Genomic DNA, 22,168 nt, shown 5'->3' on the forward strand with positions numbered 1-22,168 from the left:
GATATCATTCTCTTTTCATCAGGAGTTGAAATGTTTCCCTTGTGTTCTTTCTCTTACTGAAACAATTATTTCACTGCTTTTATTCCAGCTACTCTTCTAGTAGCTATAAATGAAATTCGAAGGAGCGCTCGGGCCAGAGATGTATCCTTCTACCAATATGGTACGTAACATGAGATGAATTTACTCATTTTGTAAAACATAGCAAGAAGCTGTTCTGGTTTCGTTTTTACTTATTTTGAATTTGTACAGCTTAATGTCTCCTCTATTTTCATAAATGGGAAGAAAAGCCTTTTTGTTCATTAGTGCTTCCTGGAATTTGTTGCTACCAAGGAAATAATAACTGTTGAACTCTGAGATGTCCGTAGAATCATATTTTAAAACATTATCAACAGTTAACTCTACTTTGCAGCAAACACTTTATTAAAAGCTTTGGCAAGTTTTCATTTGTTTAACTCTTGTGTGGCTACGTCAGTACCTCACTGTTGCACCCATGTTCAATCTTCAGTCATGCAGGCTCGTGATCCCAGCACAAATGTTGTGTTGTTAGAAGATACCGCAGCCGTTCTGGGCGTGACATTAGCTGCTACTTGTATGGGTCTGACTTCTCTTACAGGTAAGCCTTTCTATGAGTTTGAGTCCTGGCAGAACTTTCTTCTAACTTGCAAGTAGGGCAAGTTAGAAGAAGCTAATCTTCTTCTAAGGCAATTGGCACAGAAACCCCAGTAATAGTCAAGTGCTTAAAACAAACTGAGGATAAGTAGATAAAACTTTCCTGGACTGGAGTGCTGCAGGTTGGAGATTTGAATCCTGCTTCTATAAAACCCTTGCACATAGAAAAATTGCACGTTGAGGGACAAGGCTAGTCTAGAACCCCACTGATCTTGTGCAATGTTCTGACAGCATGCTAGTTTTGCTCTTCCATTCTCATGCATTTTTCCTTTTTCGTCCTGACTTTTAGACTGTAGGTCTGTGGGCAGGGGCTGTCTTGGCTGTGTGTGTGTTTTTAATCATGATTATTGATCATGATTAATACAACTTTTTCTCCCTAATAATAATAATAATAATAATAATAATAATAATAATAATTTATTTATACCCCGCCCATCTGGCTGGGCTTCCCCAGCCACTCTGGGCGGCTTCCAACCAAATATTAAAATACAGTAATACATCAAACATTAAAAGCTTCCCTAAACAGGGCTGCCTTCAGATGTCTTCTAAAAGTCTGGTAGTTGTTTTTCTCTTTGACATCTGGTGGGAGGGCGTTCCACAGGGCTGGTGCCACTACTGAGAAGGCCCTCTGCCTGGTTCCCTGTAACTTGGTATGGCCCTCGGCGCTGGATCTTAGTGTCCGGGCTGAACAGTGGGGGTGGAGACGCTCCTTCAGGTATACAGGACCGAGGCCATTTAGGGCTTTAAAGGTCAGCACCAACACTTTGAATTGTGCTCGGAAATGTCCTGGGAGCCAGTGCAGATCTCTCAGGACTGGTGTTGTGTGGTCCTGGAGGCCACTCCCAGTCACCAGTCTAGCTGCTGCATTCTGTATTAATTGCAGTTTCCGGGTCACCTTCAAAGTTAGCCCCACATAGAGCGTATTGCAGTAGTCCAAGCGGGAGATAACTAGAGCATGCACCACTCTGGCGAGACAGTCTGCGGGCAGGTAGGGTCTCAGCCTGCGTACCAGGTGGAGCTGAAAGCCAACCTCTCCTCTACCCGTTTCATGCCTCTTCTGGTCCTGGGAGATAAGCGGGGAGGGGAGCTTGTTGCAGACAGCTGTGAGTCTTCACCAGCCAGACTCCCCTCTGCCTCTTGGCCTCCCTCCTCCTCTGCTTCAGCTTCTGCCTCTGGTTCTGGGCTCCTCTCTGCCACATACTCTCCCAGCTCACTAAGCCCTGTTGCCTCTTCAGCTTCCAGTACCTCTTCCCTCCCCAGTCTTTTCCCTCTGCCCACTCATCGTTCTCCCGCCACCAGTCCCTGGGCTCTGAGCCATAGCTGTCAACGTTTCCCTTTTTTTAAGGGAAATTCCCTTATTCCGAATAGGATTCCTCGCAAGAAAAGGGAAAAGTTGACAGCTATGCTCTAAGCCTTCTTGCCTTGGTGTTTCCCTGGCCGACAGGGAGGGAGGGAGAGGAGCTGCTTCCTTTGAAACCCGGGAAATTTAAGGGACATCATCAATAAGGGACAGCAGCGGGACACAGCTCTGGGATAAGGGACTTTCCCGCCAAATAAGGGACGGTTGGCAGCTATGCAACCAATCCACGACATCAGGTTACATAGCGAAAAGTGTGAGCACAGCATAGCGTGGCTAACTTCATTCCTAAGCGATCATCTCCACCGAGAGAAATGGAAAAGGCACACAACAGCAATCCCTTTTGAGAAATGAATTTGTGTCTATGTGTATCCTTTCAGGTAACCCATACTACGACAGTCTTGGGTCCCTTGGTGTGGGGACACTGCTGGGAGCTGTATCAGCCTTCCTTATTTACACCAACACTGAAGCTCTGCTGGGAAGATCCATCCAACCTGACCAGCTACAGAAACTTACAGAGTTACTGGAAAGTGACCCTGCTGTAAGGTAAGAGAGTTGGGTGGGGAAGGACCTATTTGATGGCAAAAACCATCAACAATAAAGACAGAGCATGTAATGGGTGGAATGATGAGTTCTTCTTTCAAGTTAACTTTGGAATTTATTTATTTTTATGGGAAGAAAATTTTGGGTCATGTGGCCGTTTGCTTGGGCAGCTCGAAACACCTAATTGTTTTTGCTTTGTCCCACCACATCCTACAAAATATTTATCTCAGAGCCATTCATGATGTTAAAGCCACAGATATGGGAATGAGTAAAGTGAGATTCAAAGCAGAAGTCGACTTTGATGGACGGGTTGTTACTCGGTCTTACCTGGAGAAACAAGACATTGAACAGCTGCTACAAGTATGCATAAATACGCGTGGTTGTTTTCAGTAGTTTTTCTTAAGTGCACTTAAAAAACCCCAAATCAGTGGTATATGTATTTTGTATTTATACACAATTCCTCTAAAGTTTATAGGCTGTATACAAATCTGCCTTGTGGGTTTTCAAGTGGAAAGAGATTCTGGTGTAGAACACTTTTGACAAGTACAGCGGAACCTCTGTTTTCGAACGTAATCTGTTCCAGAAGACCATTCGACTTCCAAAATGTTCGAAAACTGAAAGCGGAAGCCTCAGTACAAATAGGGAAACTCAAAATGGAAGCTGCGTGGCATGTTCAGCTTCCTAAAATTGTTCAAAAACTGAAGCAGTTACTTCTGGGTTTTTGGCGTTCGAAAGCCGAAATGTTTGTCAACAGAGATGTTTGACAACCGAGGTTCCACTGTAAATACAACAGGGAATTATTTACAATGTAGCTTTACTTCACAGCTCACAAGAATATAAATGAGGAATTGTTTAATCCTACATTAATGATAAGGGGATTATTTTTTGGCTGAGCTGATGTGATGCCTTAGAATGTTCACAGACATTCAGCTCTAGGAAAGTTAAAACAAATGGAATGTAAAAGGCTAACTTTTGCCTGGATCGTGTCCTTTGTATTTAGTTCTGCTCTGATAATTCAGTTTTTAACATGGTATGGTTTTCATTACCATAAAACTTATCCTTTTTGTGTGTGTGTGTGTGTGTGTGTGTGTGTGTGTGTGTTTAAAAGGAAGCCTTATTAACTTCTAAGAAGTGTGTTCTTAAAAATGAAGGATATTGTAAACGGTGTATAATAATGGGGTCTACTTGTAACATCTAGTTAAACAGAAAGCTGTGCTAAGCTAATTCATATTCTGCACTGGGGATTCTGCAGCCTGAGTGAGTAGTGCAGTTTAAGCAAGTTTGTCTTCCTCTCCTTAGTGGTTGTAAGCATGTTTCTGCATTTCTGGAGAAGGACAGCAAGCTGCCCATGCTTTATCACCTCCCTACCAAAAGTTCAAATAAAATTCTGGCTTTGGAGATTTCACCAGGCGATGCCTGTAGACTTTGAAGCTTAACCTTGCACCTGTAAGCATTAGAAACTTGCTTTTTAAAAAAAGTAAATAAAAGCCTGAGGTTCTCAAGGGTCCTTAGCTCTGTGGATTTTCTGCATCTGCTCAGAAACTTGGAATACACATAGCATGAATATAGCCAGTTAATAGATATCACTGCCAGCTGACAGTCCAGTTCTGTGCCAACACTTGAGTTTAAGCAGTTAGTGAAAATAGGTTCGTGCTCCCATTTTTTGAAGCATGGCGTGACCTGTTACGTGAAAAAGTCTTTGCGTTTACAAGATAGGAAAGCATATTTGTTATTTCCCCCCTTGCCGCTTTTTAAAGCTTGCTTGCTTAACTTCACGGCAGGAAATCCAGCAGGTGACGACTCCTGAAGACTTAGAGAATTTCATGCTGAAACATGGCGAAAATATAATTGACACGCTTGGGGCAGAAGTTGACCGGCTTGAGAAGGAGCTGAAGGTAAGCGTTTGGCTGGTGAAAAGGAAGAAGGAGGTGTACTTCTTTGCCGAACTGGCCTTGGGGGGAAATGTTCTCCTTCTGTAATTGAGGCTCCGTTAGGCGAATACGCCCGTTTCAGGTTCACGGGTGGTTAAAATGTTGTAAAGACCCAGAGCAGGGATGGGAACCCTGTTTCGATCCAGGGGCTAACATTCCCTTATGGACAACATTCTGGGGGCCGCACATCGGTGGTGGGCCAGATGCAAAAACAAGCTACCGTATTTTTCACTCCATAAGGCGCACCTGACCATAAGGCGCACCTACTTTTTTGGGGGGGGGGGGAATTCAAGAACAAAAAATGATTTAAAGGGAGCGCTGAGCAGAGCCTATATGCATCCCAGGCTCTGCTCAGCGCTCCCTTTCATGAGCCGCGTGGAGCGTGTGTGTGGCGCTTGTGGGCTTTTCCCCGTGGAGGGAGAAGGGTAGCCCCTCACTGACGGGCTGCCCTTCTCCCTCCTTGGGAAAAAGCCCCCAAGAGCCACATACATGCTCCGCGCAGCTCTTTAAAGGGAGCACAGCTCTTGGGGGCTTTTGCGGGAGGTGGGGGAAGTGAGAGAGCCTCGCTCTGTCTCTTCCCCCAGCTCCAGCAAAAGCCAGGGATAGCCGCCGGTGGAAGCCTCCACAGGGCAACGGGATGAAGGCTCCCCACTGCCCTGCGGAGGCTTTGCGGGCTACCCCAGAGCTGCTCAGGAGCTTGTCGGAGCTGGCGGGGGAAGCCCGGGTTCTCTTCCCCCCCCCCAGCCCCAGGGACCACACATTCGCTCCATAAGGCGCACAGACATTTCCCCTTAGATTTTAAGAGGGAAAAAGTGTGTCTTATGGAGCGATAAATACGGTAGTTGCCCTACCTCCAAAAGCCAGGCAAAGAAAGATGCATGGTCAAAGTTCAGGGACACCTTCCAGCCAGGCACAAAGTGCAGAGAGTACAGGCATGGTGTGTGGCCTGGGAAGAGCCCCAAGGTCCAGAATGTGAGAGGCCCAGAGGCTGGAGGTTCCCCATGACTGGCCTCAAGGCTCTTGTCTTGGCTTCTCTGTCCACCTCGTTTTGGGAACAGCCTCCTGAAGAAGCCCCACTGCGATGGAAGGGAGCACTTCAGAAGAAGTAGCTGAGGATGCCTACATCAAGAATTTGTTGTTCACGGTCATGGAGGCTTTAGTTTAGATTCCTGCATCCCTTCCAACTCTTCTATGATTCTACTTGCCCAGAAACGTAATCAGCAAGTCCACAGGGACAAAAGTGGAGCAGTGAGTGGAGTGTTGAATTTGGAAGGGGAGACCTGGATTCAGGTCCCTGCTCAGTTGTGGAACATGTTGTGTGGCCTCTGGTCAGTTGTTATCTCTTAACCTCGCAGGCCGTTTTTCATGGTAACGTGAGTGTCCGAGAAGACCATGGAAACCACCCTGAGCTCCTCAGAGACAGGATGGAATAATAAAATGTTAAATCCGAATGATTTATTTTGCATGTGTTCAGTACTGATCACACGCTTCTTCCAGGCAGCTCTGGGCTGTGTACATGGGATTCTCCCTTTTTATCCTGTCCTCAGTCTGGGAAGGTGGATCACTCCAGGCTGCCAAGAGAGCCTCTGAGCAGAGCTCTGAACTCGGGTCCTTGCCTCAACTCAAATCCAAGATTTGATCCATTGTGCGGTGTTGACATTCTTCCCACGTGCTTGTTTAAAAGCATTATGGTTTTTGTTTCAGAAATTGAATCCTGAGGTGCGCCACGTGGATCTGGAAATATTGTAGTCTTCACAGAAGCAGCTTTTAAAGTCTTCCGGATCGGCCAAACTGAGGAACGGAGCAGCATCTGAAACTGCTGGGATCTCAAAAGATGTCATCACATTTCAGCCTTCCGATTCTCTCAGTGCTGGTTTTCCTCCCAGAGTGAACGGCTTCCTTTGAACTGGTTTTCCAGGACAGCTGGTTGCCGCCTGAAAGCGTAGCGGAGAGGAATACTTGGGACTAGAAACTTTTAATTTAAATAAGTTATTGAAATGTCAGTTTCTGAAAATGCACACTATATAATTTGCTGCCCTAGGCCTAGACCAAGGTTTTGTATCTCATTTGCACATTAGCTCTGATGCAGCTGCTATTCTTAAGCGTATATTAGAGTTCCATGCCCAATTTTAAAGGCTTCGCCCCTCCTTGAGTCAAATGGCTGTGTTCCAATTCTGTCGCCTTCTCTGGCTTTTCATGTTATGAACGTAATGAGAATTCTGTCCTTTCCCCCAGTATCATGAGCTGGTAACCTGTAGTGTTTTGATGGTCCTTGACAATTTGATCAGACCCACTCGAGCGATCCCATTCGTTGTTCTAGAGCAAGCGTGCAGAGAGTATATGAGTAAATAGAAACTTGTCCTATGGCTCCTTCCTTACATTAGCGTTGTGGTCCAATAGTTGCTCCCACCAAAGCCTGCAAATATTCCACCTGTGGAATTGGGGGAAATGGCATTGTTTTGTAGCCACTGCTGTGTTGCGTCTCCCTAATAGTTCAGCCTAATCCCCTGGATGAAAGTTGCAGGTTTCACTTGGAATGGTGTGGGGGGCAATTGTGGGGTGGCATCACCTTCTATTCAGAATCTTAGGGTGGTATTGTTTTATCATCCATTTGCTGTAGAACATTTAGCATGCTCTAAAATGCATTGAGGCTCTTTATAAAGAGGCTCCAAAATCCAAACAACTGTGCAACCAATTCCATACACCTAAGATGACTTTAGACTTGTGTTTCTTAAACAGCAAACTGTTTTCAAAACAGAGGGTAATTTATAAAAAAACAGCTCCACAATAATTTAATGCCTCTGCTTTTTGAAGAAGACACAGTCCAAAATCCCTCTAGAACAGCACAAAGCAGAATTGGAAGCAACCATTCGGATTCCAGCTAGAATATTCATTGATAACTTGCACTGCTTATGTAGCTCTGAATGGCAAGCTATGGTTTATAACATGAAACTTCTCGTCTGTGGGGAATAAAACAGTGACAGTTCACTTAAACGTAGAAAGTTCAGTACTGGGGCTTTGAATGTTGTTTGCAATGGGAGTCAGGAAGAAGCGGGAATCCAGATTGCAAGCTCTTGAGGCTGGGTGACAATCCTGGCACTATTTACCTTGGACGAATTTTGTAAAAGTCAGAGGAAATGTACTCTGAAGGTAAGTGGTATAAGAGGGCTGTAACCTGTATCATTAGCAGAGGCTAAAACTGAACATGTATCATGCAGGTTTGGGGCTGGTTCACACAGGCATATATGCATCACTCAGCACTCGGTTGTGTAAGCTTTGTTGCTAGGTAATGTCATGCAATTTTATCCGTCTTTAGTCCTGGATCTGTGATGACTTTTACAGAAATGTGTCACCATTTGATGTCTGCAAACGTGATGTGCACACACGTGCCAGCCAGCTCTCAGTAAGCGAAACTTCAGTGGTAAAGTTGCGTTGTAAGGGAGGTACTTTTAAAAAATAGGAGTTGCTTATTGGAATGACTTTGGCCCGAAGGCTGAATCCCCAGATTCAGTGGCCTTGATAGTGCCATGGAACAATGATACATAAACCTGCTGTGCAAAGCAAGATATATGGATAATAATAATTTTTAAAACAACTGTGCTGGAAACCAAAATGGATCAGCATTGGCTTACTTTCTAAATTTAAAATGTCGCTTTTTAAAGTAAACGTAACTTATGCCAATAAAGGCCAATGACAAAAGTAAATGTAACTTTGAACTAGCATGCCTCTTGACAACATGAAAATTAACAACAGCATGCATTTTTATGGTACTGTTTTGGATTTTAGCTTTCAGAAATGTACATATTGTAATTAGTACGTAACGATAACTTTATTACATAAATTTAGAAGTAAAGGCGCTCTTTGGTTTTTTAAATCTTGATTTCTCAAGGGCAATTTCTTAGTAAATGCTTAATTGCAGCTGAGTGTCCTCCTCACCCCCAAACTATATTATGGGCAACCTGTTTTTCAATGATTTGCACTTCAAACAGGCATCTTCCAGCATACAGGGAGCTTCTCTGCACACACCTCTGGTAGATGCAAAGGTTAAAGAGGTATGCACATGAAAACAAACAGAGATGTAACATTCAGGTACATATGCACATCTATTGAATGGTTCTGTCTCCTGAGAGCGTCTTATGGATCAAGAGAAGTATAGGGACATTAATTTCAAGGGAAGCTTCGTTTCCTCGCAAAGTGTGCTTCGAGTGGGTTTGCAAATGGTTACTCACTTCGTTACACGTGGCAGGTAGGAATCTCCTCTAGGCAAATGGGCAGGGAAACTTAAAAGAAGTTGTTTGTTTTGGGTTCCAAGTAAATGGAGGCAGACCAGGATGAATTGTCTGGGCTGCTACCCTTTGCAGACTTACTTGCAAGGCTGGCTTTAGACTTCATACTAGATTAATAATACAGTTACAAATGTGATTGTTAAAAATGTAACTTAGTGCTCTGTTTAAAGGTAAGGTGTAAATATCTGTATAAATTTTAATAGACAGTGAATTCTTATTTGTAGTGCACTGTAATCAATCAGTAGTGGCCTTTGATCTCCTGCTGGTGAGTGGTCTTCTCCTGCGCTTGTGAACCTCTAGATGTTTTGAACTGCATTGGCCCCAGCCAGCACAGCATGTTCTGATCTGTAAAGGTTGGCCCTTCAGTGGTTCTCCAAGTGTGGGGCAGGTTGTTCTTAGTGATGTGCCTGAGCAAGGGTGCAAAAAGTGCCTGGGAGGGGATAGGATTGGGAAGCAGCTAGAGCAGGGTTTCCCAAATTTGGGTCTGCAACTGTTTTTGGACTATGGTTCCCATTATCCCTGACCACTGGTCCTGCTAGATAGGGTTGATGGGAGTTGTAGTCCAAAACCGGCTGGAGACCCAAGTTTGGGAAACCCCTGAGCTGGAGTGTCCTCCTTGCATAGGCCAAGACTAGAGTGCGCTGAATAGCTGTTGAAATGAGAGCCACCTTTTACTCTCATTGGGATTATGGGATAAATGCTCCTCTCTTGTCTCAACATCTCAACCTGCCTTGGGAAGAAGAGAATCTGCTTGGGTAGAAGTGTCCCTGCTCATTCTATCCCTATTCTAATCTGTTGGGTAAAGATTCCACTCCACAAATCCTTGCTTGCAGTAAAAAGTTGCACACAACTGCATTTAGGTATCTGCGCATGCCTCACCATGGAAGAGATGGTTGATGTAGTACTGACATCTGAATGAAACAAACAATAAGGAGGGGGGAACCCTCTGATATTTGCGAACAGTAATCTTCTGATGGTCATGCATCTCATGTCCAAACCACTGTGAAATAGAAGTTTGCACTTTTTTTTTTGCAAATGTTGAGCAGTCATGATACTGGCAATCCACTTTTCATGGAATTAATTGTGTACTGGCATAATAATGGAAAGAATGTTTATTCGGGATTCTCTTGAGTTGTTCTTTATGATGCACAATGAGCACTGGCCCAAGATCTACAGAATATTTTTTTATAGACTGTATGCAGAACTGGGGTTGTATTTAGTACTTGTATGTTTGTCTTCTGCTTTGTGGTCTTAGCTCTTTGAGCTGTTAAGGTGTGATCCTTTTTGCCTACCTTTTTATTGATGCCATGGATGGTTCTGATGTTGTAGAGCAAGCAAGGCTAACCTGTGGTCCTCTAGATGTCGCGGAATGCCAACAAAACATCATCCCTTCCGGCATGGCCAATAGCAAGGGATGAAGGGGCTGTAATCCAACAACATCTGGAGAACCACACATTCTGCATCTCTGTTATAGAAGCCTGAAGAGCCTTTGGTTAGGCAGCAGAATGTCAAGTGGGGCGTGGTGGAACCTGAGAATTGGAATCCTGAAGGCTATGAGCAACCGCAGCTAAACAGCATAAATACTGGCTCAATGCCATGAATGACACCTTGTGAGCAGTTCTGGAGATTTTGGATGGATGAGACCTGAAATTTTTGATATTGCACGCCACAGCGTAATTTCTCTTTCCTGGGTATAATATTTTAACAAGATATTTCCCAACCGTCTGTGAAAACCATTAACGCCGGTTTTCGTGCGGTATTGTAGTTAGTATAGTTAACTAGATTGGCAAGTTTTTGTGCTTTTGGTTTGAAAACAACAACAGAGAGTCCTGTGGCACTTTAAAACACATTATTATAATGGCTTACCATTTCATGGACTCTAATCCACTTCATCACACATTTTTGGTTTGCTTTCATGAATGCATTTGATGTGGTTTCTATGCAAAAGTGTTTTATGAAGACACACCTTGATTTTTCTTTTTCTCCCATCTGTGTACCAATCATGGCCGACAGACGAAATTTCAGGATATGTATTTATGTTTTTTAGCCAAACAAGCTTCATCTGGTGTACTGAAGACATGGAATAAAATGGTGAATCTGCAGATATATTTTTATGTTGTAAAATCGACCGCAAGTCTGATGTGCTTGACACCTGCGTTTACAGAAGTCCCGTTCACCTTCCAAAGGGTTGCATTGAATGTAATTGTGCCGTACTTGTGACAGTGAGTTTGGACAGCATTGCACAGTCTTTCTGAGCTGAATTTGGGGGAAACCTAGATTTGCACCTATACAGATAAAAATTAGCATGTACACACTTTATGCAGACCTGGGAACAACTAAGGGATTAACTTTCTGAATCAAATAACTCCCCTTGGATCACTCTCTTGACTTGTCCCTCCCTGGTATCTTTCAGATGGCATTATATTAAGCTTGCTTTTGCTTCCAGCAGATCCTTTTCTGCACCATTTTCTTCCTATGTCTGGATTGCTGCTGTGCTATGAACAACTCAGGGTTCCCCATTTTGACTTGTGTCACCTTGGAGGGATCCCACTTGACCTTTGCCAAGTCCTAGGTATCTCAGAAGCACCCCACTTCACCATGGGTTTAGTCAGAGTCCAATGCACATGCGTAACTCATGCTTGAGTAATGAAATAGCATTTCTGACAACTGATTTGCTCGTGTTGTGGCAGCCTCTGCTTGGGCTTCAGTGAATAGCCTGAGCCCACCTGAGCTCAGATACCTCCCTCTTTCTGCAAAAACTTGCTTACTGAGGGAATCCCCTTAAATTATATATTGAACTGAATAGCAAAATTAGTATGTGGTACTTAGGCCATGCGGGACGCGGGTGGCGCTGTGGGTAAAACCTCAGTGCCTAGGACTTGCTGATTGTAAGGTCGGCGGTTCGAATCCCCGCGGCGGGAGCTCCCAGCTCCTGCCCACCTAGCAGTTCAAAAGCACCCCTAAGTGCAAGTAGATAAATAGGTACCGCTTTATAGCGGGAAGGTAAACGGCGTTTCCGTGTGCGGCACTGGTGCTGGCTCACCAGTGCAGCTTCATCACGCTGGCCACGTGACCCAGAAGTGTCTTTGGACGGCGCCGGCTCCCGGCCTCTTGAGCGAGATGAGCGCGCAACCCTAGAGTCGGTCACGACTGGCCCGTACGGGCAGGGGTACCTTTACCTTTACTTAGGCCATATGCAGTCACCCCCATAAGGAGATGGTGGGGTCTGCACCTTAAAAAAAACACTTTTAGACTGTGTTACTGTGTTTACTCCCAGTAGTCTTGCCTCGGTAATTGATAGGATGAGAGCCAACAACCTGAAGCTCAGTCCAGATCAGACTGAGGCACTGTTAGTGGGTGGTTCCCTAGACCAGATGGGTGGGATGTCACCTGCTCTTGATGGGGTTACACTTCCTCTGAAGGAGCAGGTTCATAGCTTGGGGGTCCTCCTGGATCCTTTGCCGTCCCTTGAGGCTCAGTTGGCCTCAGTGGCCCGGAGTGCCTTCAATCAGCTTTGGCTGGTGGCCCAGCTACGCCCGTATCTGGACAGGGATAGCCTAACTTCTGTTATCTATGTTCTGGTAACTTCTAGATTAGATTTTTGCACCGCCAAACCTTGCAGGGGGCGATTTGCAGGTGTTTGGCACCGCTTTCGAGTGAATTGGACAATGTTGGGCTGCCTCTGATGAAGACTGTTCGAAAACCTCAATTCGAAGACCAGGTTGGGGCAAGATGGTTTGAGCATATTGCACCAATCCTGCCCCAAATTCACTGGCTGCGAATTAGTTTCCGGGCCCAATTCAGAGTGCTGCTTTTGGCCTATAAAGCCGGTTCAGGACTGCAATACCTCACATGCCTCTCCCCATGTGAACTGACCCAAATCCTGTGATCATCATCTGAGGCTTTCCTTCGTGTGGCTCCTCCAAGTGAGGTCCGGAAGGTGGTAGCACGAGAACGGGCCATTTCCGCGGTGTCTCCCCATTTGTGGAATGCTTGATAAACATTCTGCACACCAAACACAAGGCAGAGGCTGTTTTAATTTTTATTATTATTATTGTGCACTCTTATGCAACAGAACAAATGGAGGCATGTAGTAATAAAAACCCAATATTTAAATAAGAGTTAACACTTGAAATAGTAAACTCTAGTAACAAATGTCTCTTTATAATCAAAAAATATTCACTGTTTTTAAAAAGTTGTCTAAACTTTTATGCACTTACTTCCTTAAAAGAAAGGTGTAGCCTGATGTCACATAGAAAACAATTCACACGTCCTATAGAAATCCTCACCAAAACATACTAGCCTATATTACACTATTCACTTTGTACAGCATCAGGAATTTGTCTATCCCTAGGTCTCATTTACTTGACACAGGACAAATTGTTAATAGAATCGACGACACGAGAACGAGAGGAATATTAGGAGTAATGAGTTCTTGGTCACAGTATGGCCACAACTATTTTGTCATAGAAAACAGAGCAAAGGCATGTCGGCACTGGGGTCCGTGCAGAAGTGATACACAAGCTTCAAAAGCTGCTACAGAAATGGGAGGAAGATTCAGAAAGAATAAGGCAAATGACATATTTCCCCAGAGGCCATTGGAATTGCTATGGCATTCGAACCCAGGAATTGCTGTCACTTGTATGTACAGTGGAGGCTGCCATGAGAGGGTTGGGCAATCGGTCAAATGTACTGGGAAGAAAGGTGGTAGTTGTGGGTGGAAGTAATTTGAGGTTTTTTTATATTATTATTTTTAAAAGTCTGTTGATAATCGAAGAGGTCCTAGAGCAGAGGGAGCCATCTTGCTCTGTTGAGGACTACAACTCACCTCATCCCTAGCTGCTGGCTGAGGCTGATGGGACATGTAGTCCACGATATGCTGGCTATCCCTATTCTAGTGAGGAAGCCCAAACCAGATGCGGTGCCGTAAAACAGAAGGCTAAATGTGGTTTAACTGAGGTAATATTGCTGCAGAACGAGGAAAACAGCAGCTCAACACCGTAAGCTGTTCTGACTGCCAAGTATTATGTAAGTGGTAAAACTGATCTTGGATGGTATCATTTCAGGTTGTAGGTGGGGAACTTTCATGGTTTCCTCCATATTGCAAATGCACATATGACTGAGGACAGGATTTGGGCAAGGGCCAGTTGCTGGGGCATCCTCTGCAAAGGCTTTAGAAAGATACCTGCTCCCAACCAATCCCCTGTCCCGCCGTGCTTAATGCTCACGGGGCTGCCACTAGGGTAGGTCGCCAAGCTTTTGCCCTTCTTTCCAGCCTATTGGCAGGTGGTGCCCTGGGCACTGGCAACTCATGCTACGTCACCGGTGACAGCAAATGATCGGCTCCATAGTTATCCTATTACTATTTCTGGGCTCTGAGGCATCGGGATTGCGTTCTCAGTGCAAGGCCTTAACAGTGAATGAGAATATGTTCTGTGGTTAGGATAAGGAGGCAAGAGTGGTTTTGTACAAGATGAGCTCCAAAAGAGTAGTTCCCCATGTCTGAGTGTGCATGTTTACACTAATGTTAAAAGAGCACAGCTAAGACAGCTAAAGAAGTGTCAATGTTCAGGCAAACTGTTTAAGGGGTGGAGAACCTTAAATGAGATTTCATGGCCAATTTTGACAGTAAAGCTTTTGAAACTGCTCTCCTACTGAGGTCTGTCACTTGCGCTGAATTTTCAAACTTTCACAACAGTGACTCCTTCAACTGGATTAAACACTGCTTATGCTGCCAATTTAAATATCGTAGGCATTCTACCTTCAAAAGATTTTGAACGGAGTGGCTAGCATTGCTGCAATGAGGCTTTGGGAAGCAAGCAATAGATTTTATCGCTACAATTTTCTGCAATGCTGGAAGCGGCAGTGCATGGTTACTGTCCAAACGAAGGGTGCCTTCCTGCGCTGCCTCAATGGTGTGGAGGCTGGAATAGCATAGGCTTATTCGGTTGACAACCTGCCAACACCACGCCATGGCCCCAGTTCCCAAGAAGGGATGGAAAGGAGCTGCAACTTTGGCTCCATTTATGTGGCCTAGTTCTGCTGACATCACTGGAGCCTTGTGGGAGGAGCACACACTGCTAAAGTAACACTTAAAGGATCCTTTAGATCTTACTGTGTTGCCAACATGATGTAGCAGCTGCTCTAGCCTTGCCCACAAAAGTAATGACTGTTGAGAGTATTCACATGCATCATATAGATCACTTGCCCTCATGGAGTGAAAACCCTGTTGTGAGGCGTAACCATCTCTCTGACTTGACCCAAATGGTTCCTCTTTATAGATGTTACTATGAGGCTAGGGATGGATGGATGGATGATTAACCTATGTCAGTTTTGTGCCAGTTCCACTAACACTAGGCCAAGGTCTGCTCGCTCCCATTTTTATGGATATTGCAAAGACTGCACACAAAAAATACCTGCATGTAAATTGCATGCACTCTTTCCATCAAATGTGCATTTTCCCCCATTGCACCACAACCCTTTAAATGTATTTCCTCCTAAAATATGTATCCTCTCTTCGTCGTTGTGGAAGATGCACATTTTTGTACTTTTGGGACCAAAGCTGCAACACAAAATTCAGAGAAGTGCATAATCTAACGGATAGGTTGCATTCCCAGCTGTCAGGAAGTTTGGGGATCTCAAATCTGGCAGCAAAAAGCAGCTTAAACCAATTCCTCTCCCACCCCTAGCTAGGCTACAGGGAAGCAATTTCTGTGTGGCACTTCATAGTGCACAAGTGGGGCCCAAGTAGAAATCAGTAGATTACCCATCCCATTAAAATAGCCAGGCTTACCCGTTGCCTTAGCAAACCCCAAATGGTATTGCTTCAGTGAGGTCTGTTATGTGACTCTGGTGTGCATAATTCGAACAAAACACTTTTACTTGGATTCATACACAAATATTGGATTTCACACTGCTTATTACAAAAATACACTATCATGAGATTATACTGTAGACAAACGTGGACTCATGCATTCCATCTGACTTCTTTTTTTCCACCAAAAAGATCAGCAAGTGTCATCACAGGAAACATACACCAAGGCCTGCACTATGTTAGCATTGTGGCAGCGGATGTGTCACGTACAACACTATACAAACAGGACAGAAATGCCGCGATTTTTGAAGGATGGGAGTGTTTGTCTTCTCATCAGGCCAACTGGTGTCCTGCTGATCTACAACAGATTTGTCTCAGAAACGGACGGCACTGAAATGTTGATTGTATGTTAATAGGCAGAGATGGCATCGTAGCCAAATAAAATATATAAACGAAGGATGTGAGCTACACTCAGTTTTTAAAGTCCTACAGGTTCCAGTGGAAGAGAGCCGAGTGTGTACTTGACACCCATGAGGTTTAAAAGCGCTTAGCTTTCTCATGCCAAAACCCCGTAACCCTGCAGCAATCCAGCAAAGGCAGGCAGAAGGAATGACCTCCAAGTCAGGCCTCAATTTATTCCCTGCCATTGGGAACAGGCCCGGTTGGCGCTGATTGGCCAACCAAACCTGCCAGGAGGAAGCCTGCCCAAGCCTACCAGGACCCAAACCAATGGCTTCGATTTACAAGGAAGAAGATTCTGATTCGACACCAAGAATAACTTTCTGACAGTGGAACAGACTCCCTCAGGAGGTTCTGGACTCTTCTTCCTTGAAGGTTTTAAAGCAAAGGTTGGGTGGCCATCAGCTATGGATGCTTTAGTCGAGATACCTGCATTGCAGGAGATTGGACTAGAAAATTCTCAGGGTCCCTTCCAACACTATGATGCTATGAGGGTTCGGAGACCCTCTGGAATGGTGTTGGTTGTCATGTAGCAAGGGAGGATGCAAGAAGAGGGAGAGATATTTGACACAAATCGAAGGTGGTGGTGTCAACCTTACTTACGAAAGAACGTGTTTCTTCTCCGGCTGAGCGCCTTGTGAGGCAAATACACTTCTGAGGAAGAACTTGAAACAACAAAACCCCAAAATAATAATGAAAATAAGCTATTTCTAGAAGTGTTATACATTTACAGATTATTCTTTAAGACGCCCAAGCAGCAGCTCCCAAACTTGATATTGCAAGATCTGACGTATTTTTAGACTATGCTCTTTTATTTCACACAGAGCAGCTCTGAACTGTTTCAAGTCACCACCATGAGGGTCTTAGCTCTTTGGGGTTTTTTTTGGGGGGGCAGCTGCTCTTTCGCACCTCTGGCCCTTCCACTGACAAGCAAATGGCTGAGGTGAATAAGCAGGGGACTCCCAGAGTGTAGGACATTCATAGAGAGACTTTTGTTTGGTCTTGGCCTGTGGGACTGAGTCTGTGACACTTCTTCAGCTTAAAATATGAAATGTTAACATTATGCCACCTAGGGATGTAGGGGCCACTGCACACCTGACAGAGAGCAGGAGTGTATTCCTGAATTAGTGATTGTACACAAAACTACGTGGCACAAGCAAAAGCAAGGCTATACAGAAAACATTTAAAGCGACAGAGAAAGCTTGAAAAGTAGCAAGTTATCTCTTGGAACATTTATTAATCTATTAGCAGTATAGACTAGTTCCAGCATCTTTAGGTGACATTCCTGCCCCCCCAGAAAAGGTAGGAAAACTTCCAAAATAAAATGCAACCTGTCAAAACTCGCCCTGATTTAGATGCCTTCCAGATTTAATGAAATGTCACTAACACATTCCTAATCCCTAAAATTGCACATGAACTCAGAAGTGTAAAGTTGTGTGTCAGTGGGGGCTGTGACTGCATTTGACCACTGTGAAGATATATAGCGCTGTGAGGCTGGTTTTCATTGCCACACGTGAGGTGGGAATATAAAACCGCATCTGAGTTTTGTGCGTTAAGATGGCAGGTGGAGACTCGAATACGGAAAATACAGGAGATGAAATCCTTCACATATAAAAAAAACAAACGTAAGGCAGACTCTTCCTAGCCTGGCCTGTTTCCTGACGTGCCAACTTTCAAGGTGTGTGTGGCGGGGTTATTATCATTATTTTGCGTGGAGGAGAATTCTGCTCCCCACCCACTCAGAAGTAGGTTTGCGTCCTTAAATTGTGTTTGAGAAGTCTGGGCTTAGACACTATGGGGTTTCACAGGAAGGCCTTGGATGAAACAAGACTCTGAACATGCTTTGGGTTCTTAAGTCACGTCAAACAGCACATCAAACACACAGTCTCTTTCACTGCCCCAATACAGTTTGCCCCTTTGCCATCAGTCTCCAGATCCATCGTGGATGCCCCTGTTGAAGAGGTCGTCTTGCGAAATATGTTGCTCAATCCCTTCGTAATACGAGTTGCCGTTATGGAGGAACGTCCCCACCGCACGACCTTGCCGTGCATGTCCCACGGCATCACTGAACACCTTGTTTATCTGTTCCTCAGAAGGCATCCACCAATCAGGGTTGGACGTGCAGTGCATCCTAATGAATTCTGCAGGAAAATGTGGAGTTAGCAACAGCGGCCCATTGGCACCATTAGCTCTCTCGCAAGCTGGGCAGTGGCATGCGGATGCATCGCATTCATACGCCGGGTATATATTCTTGGAGGCAGTGCTAAGAGAGCCAACCCCATAGCTCTAACTCCCGCAACATGTAGTCCTTTCTCCAGCTCCCATCAGGGGCTTCAACACACCGTCAGAATTAACACAGTTTGCACTGGATGGCTGAACAGTGTGGGTTTCCAAAAGCATTTCTGGGTTAGCAATTGCGGTGTTTGGGAGGGAAAGGAGTGATGGGATGTGTGGGATGTTAAGGAACAGCAGCAGGAACACAGGAAAAAGGGGTAGAAAACGTCTGCATTGGAAACAAACCGTCTACTGACCAGGACAGTGCTGATTTCATACTAAATGAATTAAAATACTGCATGGAAAAGTGGACATTTCGATTCTGTAAAATTAACACAGGGAGAACACACTGGCACGACTTTTCTTATTTTGCACAACTTATTCACCAAGTCAAGCTATTCTGAACAACGTTGGGCAGAAGATTTCTGCATTGCAGAGGGTTGGGCCCTTGTGGTCCCTTTCCAACTCCACAATTCTGCAATCCTTGTTTTGCTGCTGATGTGGGATGGAGTTATGCAGGACTCCCAAGACAGAGAGCTTTCTTTGCCATTTTAATTTTATGCTCCTTTGGATATTTTTTTTTCAGCTGCTACTCATAGCCATTGTACATACGTGACTGCAGTTTAATGAAGTTTTCAGAATGTTGAGCGACTCTTACTGTGAAATGCTTCAAGATGTTTTTTTAAATAATATGTTGTCCAGAAATTGAGTTATAATGAATGAAATTAGCAAGAGCTGTAAAAGGGGGGGAAGCCACACAGAGACGCAGCCTTCTACTCTGCCTGCACAAACTGGCAGGGCTTAGGAAAAGGTAGCTTTCTCCCTCTACCTTCCTTGTAGGATTACTTCGTGTTCTAGAAATATAATCTATGGCTAACAGCTTGGGCCCCATTAAAATTAAAACTCCTCCCACATAACAAAAAGCCTCAGCAAGCCATTCGGAGCAATAGGCATAATCCACTTCAAATGTTGGGTGCTTCCACACAGCACCCTACTATGGGGTTCGTGCCGAGTGAGATTTGCTCAGTGTCCATGCAATGCCCTCAGCAAAATGCTGTCCCACATCACCTTCCCATTTAACGTGGATTATTGTTTCCTGGGAAAATCTGAGAAGTAAAAATAAAACTCGCAGAAAGAGTAAATCCAGATTAAATTGGACAGAGGGTGGGGTGGGGAATATGGGGTGGCATTTTGATGAAGACGATGTTGTGCAGACGCTGCAAAAAAGGGGGAAAATTGCATGCAGAAGCCATACCAAGTCTACTATCAGGGACTGTGTGGAAGCTCCTTTCAACAGTGTCAAATGCTGGGTAGCCACCAAACCAACAGAGATGTGTTCAAAACTCTAAGTTATGTTTTGCCTAATTCTCCCACTTAATGCTTGCATGCTTTGACTGGCGAGGTATATATGCATTTACGTGCAAAAAGGCTTGCCACCTGCATTTTTTTATTTTTATTTAGTGTGCAATTGAGCACCCCAGTGCTGACATTTAAGGACAGCCTCGATCCAGCAAGGGATGGTTACCAGCATGCAGAAGCACACTCCCGTGCCTGTGTGCAGCCAGTTGTGCACCTAGATGCAGATCCACATCTGCATCACAAACCGGGCCCCACTGAAGCAGATGGATGCATCTGTCAAAGTGCATCCCATTCGGAGCCCAAGCTGCCACCGCACTCACACGTGCTGCTCCTCAAGCCTCTGAGGGGAGATTCTGCTGCAATAACCCATGCAGCTAGCTCAGCAGGTGCTAATCTTCCTGAGCTGTTAACAGAGCTGCTTCAGGGCAAGCCAGCTCTCAAGCAAGCAGGAGCTTGACAGCTGCAGCAAGTGTGTCTGTCAGGCAACTGAGGTGACAAGTAGTCACCTGAGGGAGGGCACACAAGGTGTCAGCCCTGCAAGGGATACCTGGGTCCTGCAAATGCCAGTCAAATGCCTAGTGCTAATAGCAGGCCTGCCAAAGCCACTAGTCCTTAGCGCTCGACTGGAACCAGTGTGTTTGGCATTTGAAAAGTTCCATTCTGGTGCCTCTACATTTAGATGTCATAAAGGGGAGGTGGAAGAGAAAGAATTTTCTCTCTTCTGAAACGATCTGCTGCTTCACATGGCTATAGCGTGACACAAAAACAACACTGAAATAATCTCGCCGTTGCTCTTTGAAGGTAATAAAACCCATTACCGTATTGACTCGAGTCTAATGCACATCTCTTTTTTTGCCAAATTAAGCTGCGAAAAATTGGGTGTGCATTAGATTCAGTGGCAGAATTAGACTCAGGTAAATACGTACCTCACTGCGAGCTCATGCTAGCCGGCAGTGAGGTGCAAGCTCTGTCCTACATCTCCATTGAGCGGTGAGCAGCTGCAGACCTCAATGGAGCAGTTTAAAAGCTAGCAAGAACACGTGCAAGATCCTTGCAGAGGAAGCAAGTTACATCCGCCAGCAAATACTTTTTTGTTGTTGTTTCAAGGTTCTGAATATTGAGGTGCGCATTAGATTCGATGGCGCATTAGACTCAAGTAAATACAGTATGTCCTGACCTGATAAGAGAGATCTATGGGTGGAAGCACATTGACACATGAGCAGTTGCTGCAGAGAAACCTCTGCAAGGTCTTCATCCATCTCTGGTTTTGCTGGTTGCATCTTTTGCAACTGGAGCGTGCTAGTTGTTGTGTACAGTGAGTTGTATGCAGCCACGGCTAGACTGTGGCCATAAGACCAGGATATCGTCTGTTCCATTCCATTACAGACGGTTTCCATATCTCATTAAAAATGGACTTCGGAAACAATTCTATCTCTTATTCTGAAGACAGTGTATTGATTTCAACGAAGAACCACATTTCATTCAATCAAGGATTAATCGGGACAAGAAAAGCCTCCTGAATTTTTTTTCAAACAGTGAATCCAAGTAATTAGATTTAAATGTGTAGATTAATCAACCTGAATCTATTTTATAATCAAGTTTAATTTAAAGTCTGATTAAAGTTTTAGTTGATTTGACTAGGCAGGGTCAATTATAAGCAACTGGACTGCGTTTTGATGAGAGGGGCTTGGGTAAGAACACCCTTTTTGCTACGGAGGCTGTTTTAATTTTGGCTTCCTACGATGTTGGAGAATGAAAAAGAAAATATTAAAGATGGCCTTGTCATCTAATGAGCAGCTGCTTGGGCTTATTACATAGTAAATTAGTGCAGGAAATGCTAATTATCTCCAAAAGAGGACCTCTTTTGAGGTTTTGGCGGTGGGGGAGGGGGAAGAATGCTTCTCAATGCTGCTCAAACTTTCTATATTTATGAACACTTTGCATTGTCTACTGAGGAACCCTTTAGCAGCCTACAGTAAATTCTGGGGCATATTCTTGTCTAGGGCACATGCTCTGTTCACATGAGGCCAGTTGGGACCTCATTGTCACCTAGCAACAACTGAGAATGCATCCTTGAAAACATCCTCACATCTGTGCACTGCAGGGGGAAATGGGTGGTGAGGAGGAGGAGGAGGAGGAGCAGAAGGAGGCAGTCTTCCAGAGACACTTTCCAACCTGTGCTAATTGTCTTAGTGAAGAACCCTTGAGTTCCCCAGAGCACAGTCTGAAAGCTGCTGGATAAACTGATTAGACAGGTAAGTGATCAGTCAACCCATCTCCCATCGATTGATGGCGGAACCTAAGCCCCATGAACCCCATGTTTACAGGAAGCTCCCTGTTCCTTCTAGACCAGACATCTCCAACCTGGTGCTCCCCAGGGGTTTTGGACTACAACTACAACCATTCCAACCAAAACAGGTATCCTGGCTGGGGCTGATGCAGTTGTTGTCCAAAGCACTTGGAAGGCCACATGAGA

The 22,168-nt window shown here is 44.7% G+C and overlaps 2 protein-coding genes across 3 annotated transcripts in view; one reads left to right on the top strand and one right to left on the bottom strand.

Moving 5' to 3' along the window:
* SLC30A9 (solute carrier family 30 member 9) overlaps positions 1-10,888 on the top strand; it is a 35,231-nt gene extending 24,343 nt beyond the window's left edge. Inside the window, exons 13-18 of the mRNA XM_028743348.2 lie at positions 89-160; positions 506-613; positions 2,407-2,572; positions 2,800-2,929; positions 4,351-4,464; positions 6,205-10,888. Coding sequence (XP_028599181.1) covers positions 89-160; positions 506-613; positions 2,407-2,572; positions 2,800-2,929; positions 4,351-4,464; positions 6,205-6,249 — 635 coding nt within the window. The 3' untranslated portion in view covers positions 6,250-10,888. The remainder of the gene's footprint in view (positions 1-88; positions 161-505; positions 614-2,406; positions 2,573-2,799; positions 2,930-4,350; positions 4,465-6,204) is intronic.
* Positions 10,889-12,814: 1,926 nt separating this feature from the next.
* Positions 12,815-22,168, bottom strand: part of BEND4 (BEN domain containing 4) — a 29,795-nt gene continuing 20,441 nt past the window's right edge. The window contains exon 5 of one of the 2 annotated variants that reach the window (XM_028743750.2): positions 12,815-18,200. In XM_028743750.2, coding sequence (XP_028599583.2) covers positions 17,983-18,200 — 218 coding nt within the window. In that variant the 3' untranslated portion in view covers positions 12,815-17,982. The remainder of the gene's footprint in view (positions 18,201-22,168) is intronic. The other variant, XM_028743749.2, reaches the window with a different exon arrangement.

The sequence above is a fragment of the Podarcis muralis genome, chromosome 9 (assembly GCF_964188315.1).
Source record: "Podarcis muralis chromosome 9, rPodMur119.hap1.1, whole genome shotgun sequence".
Taxonomy (NCBI): Eukaryota; Metazoa; Chordata; class Lepidosauria; order Squamata; family Lacertidae; genus Podarcis; species Podarcis muralis.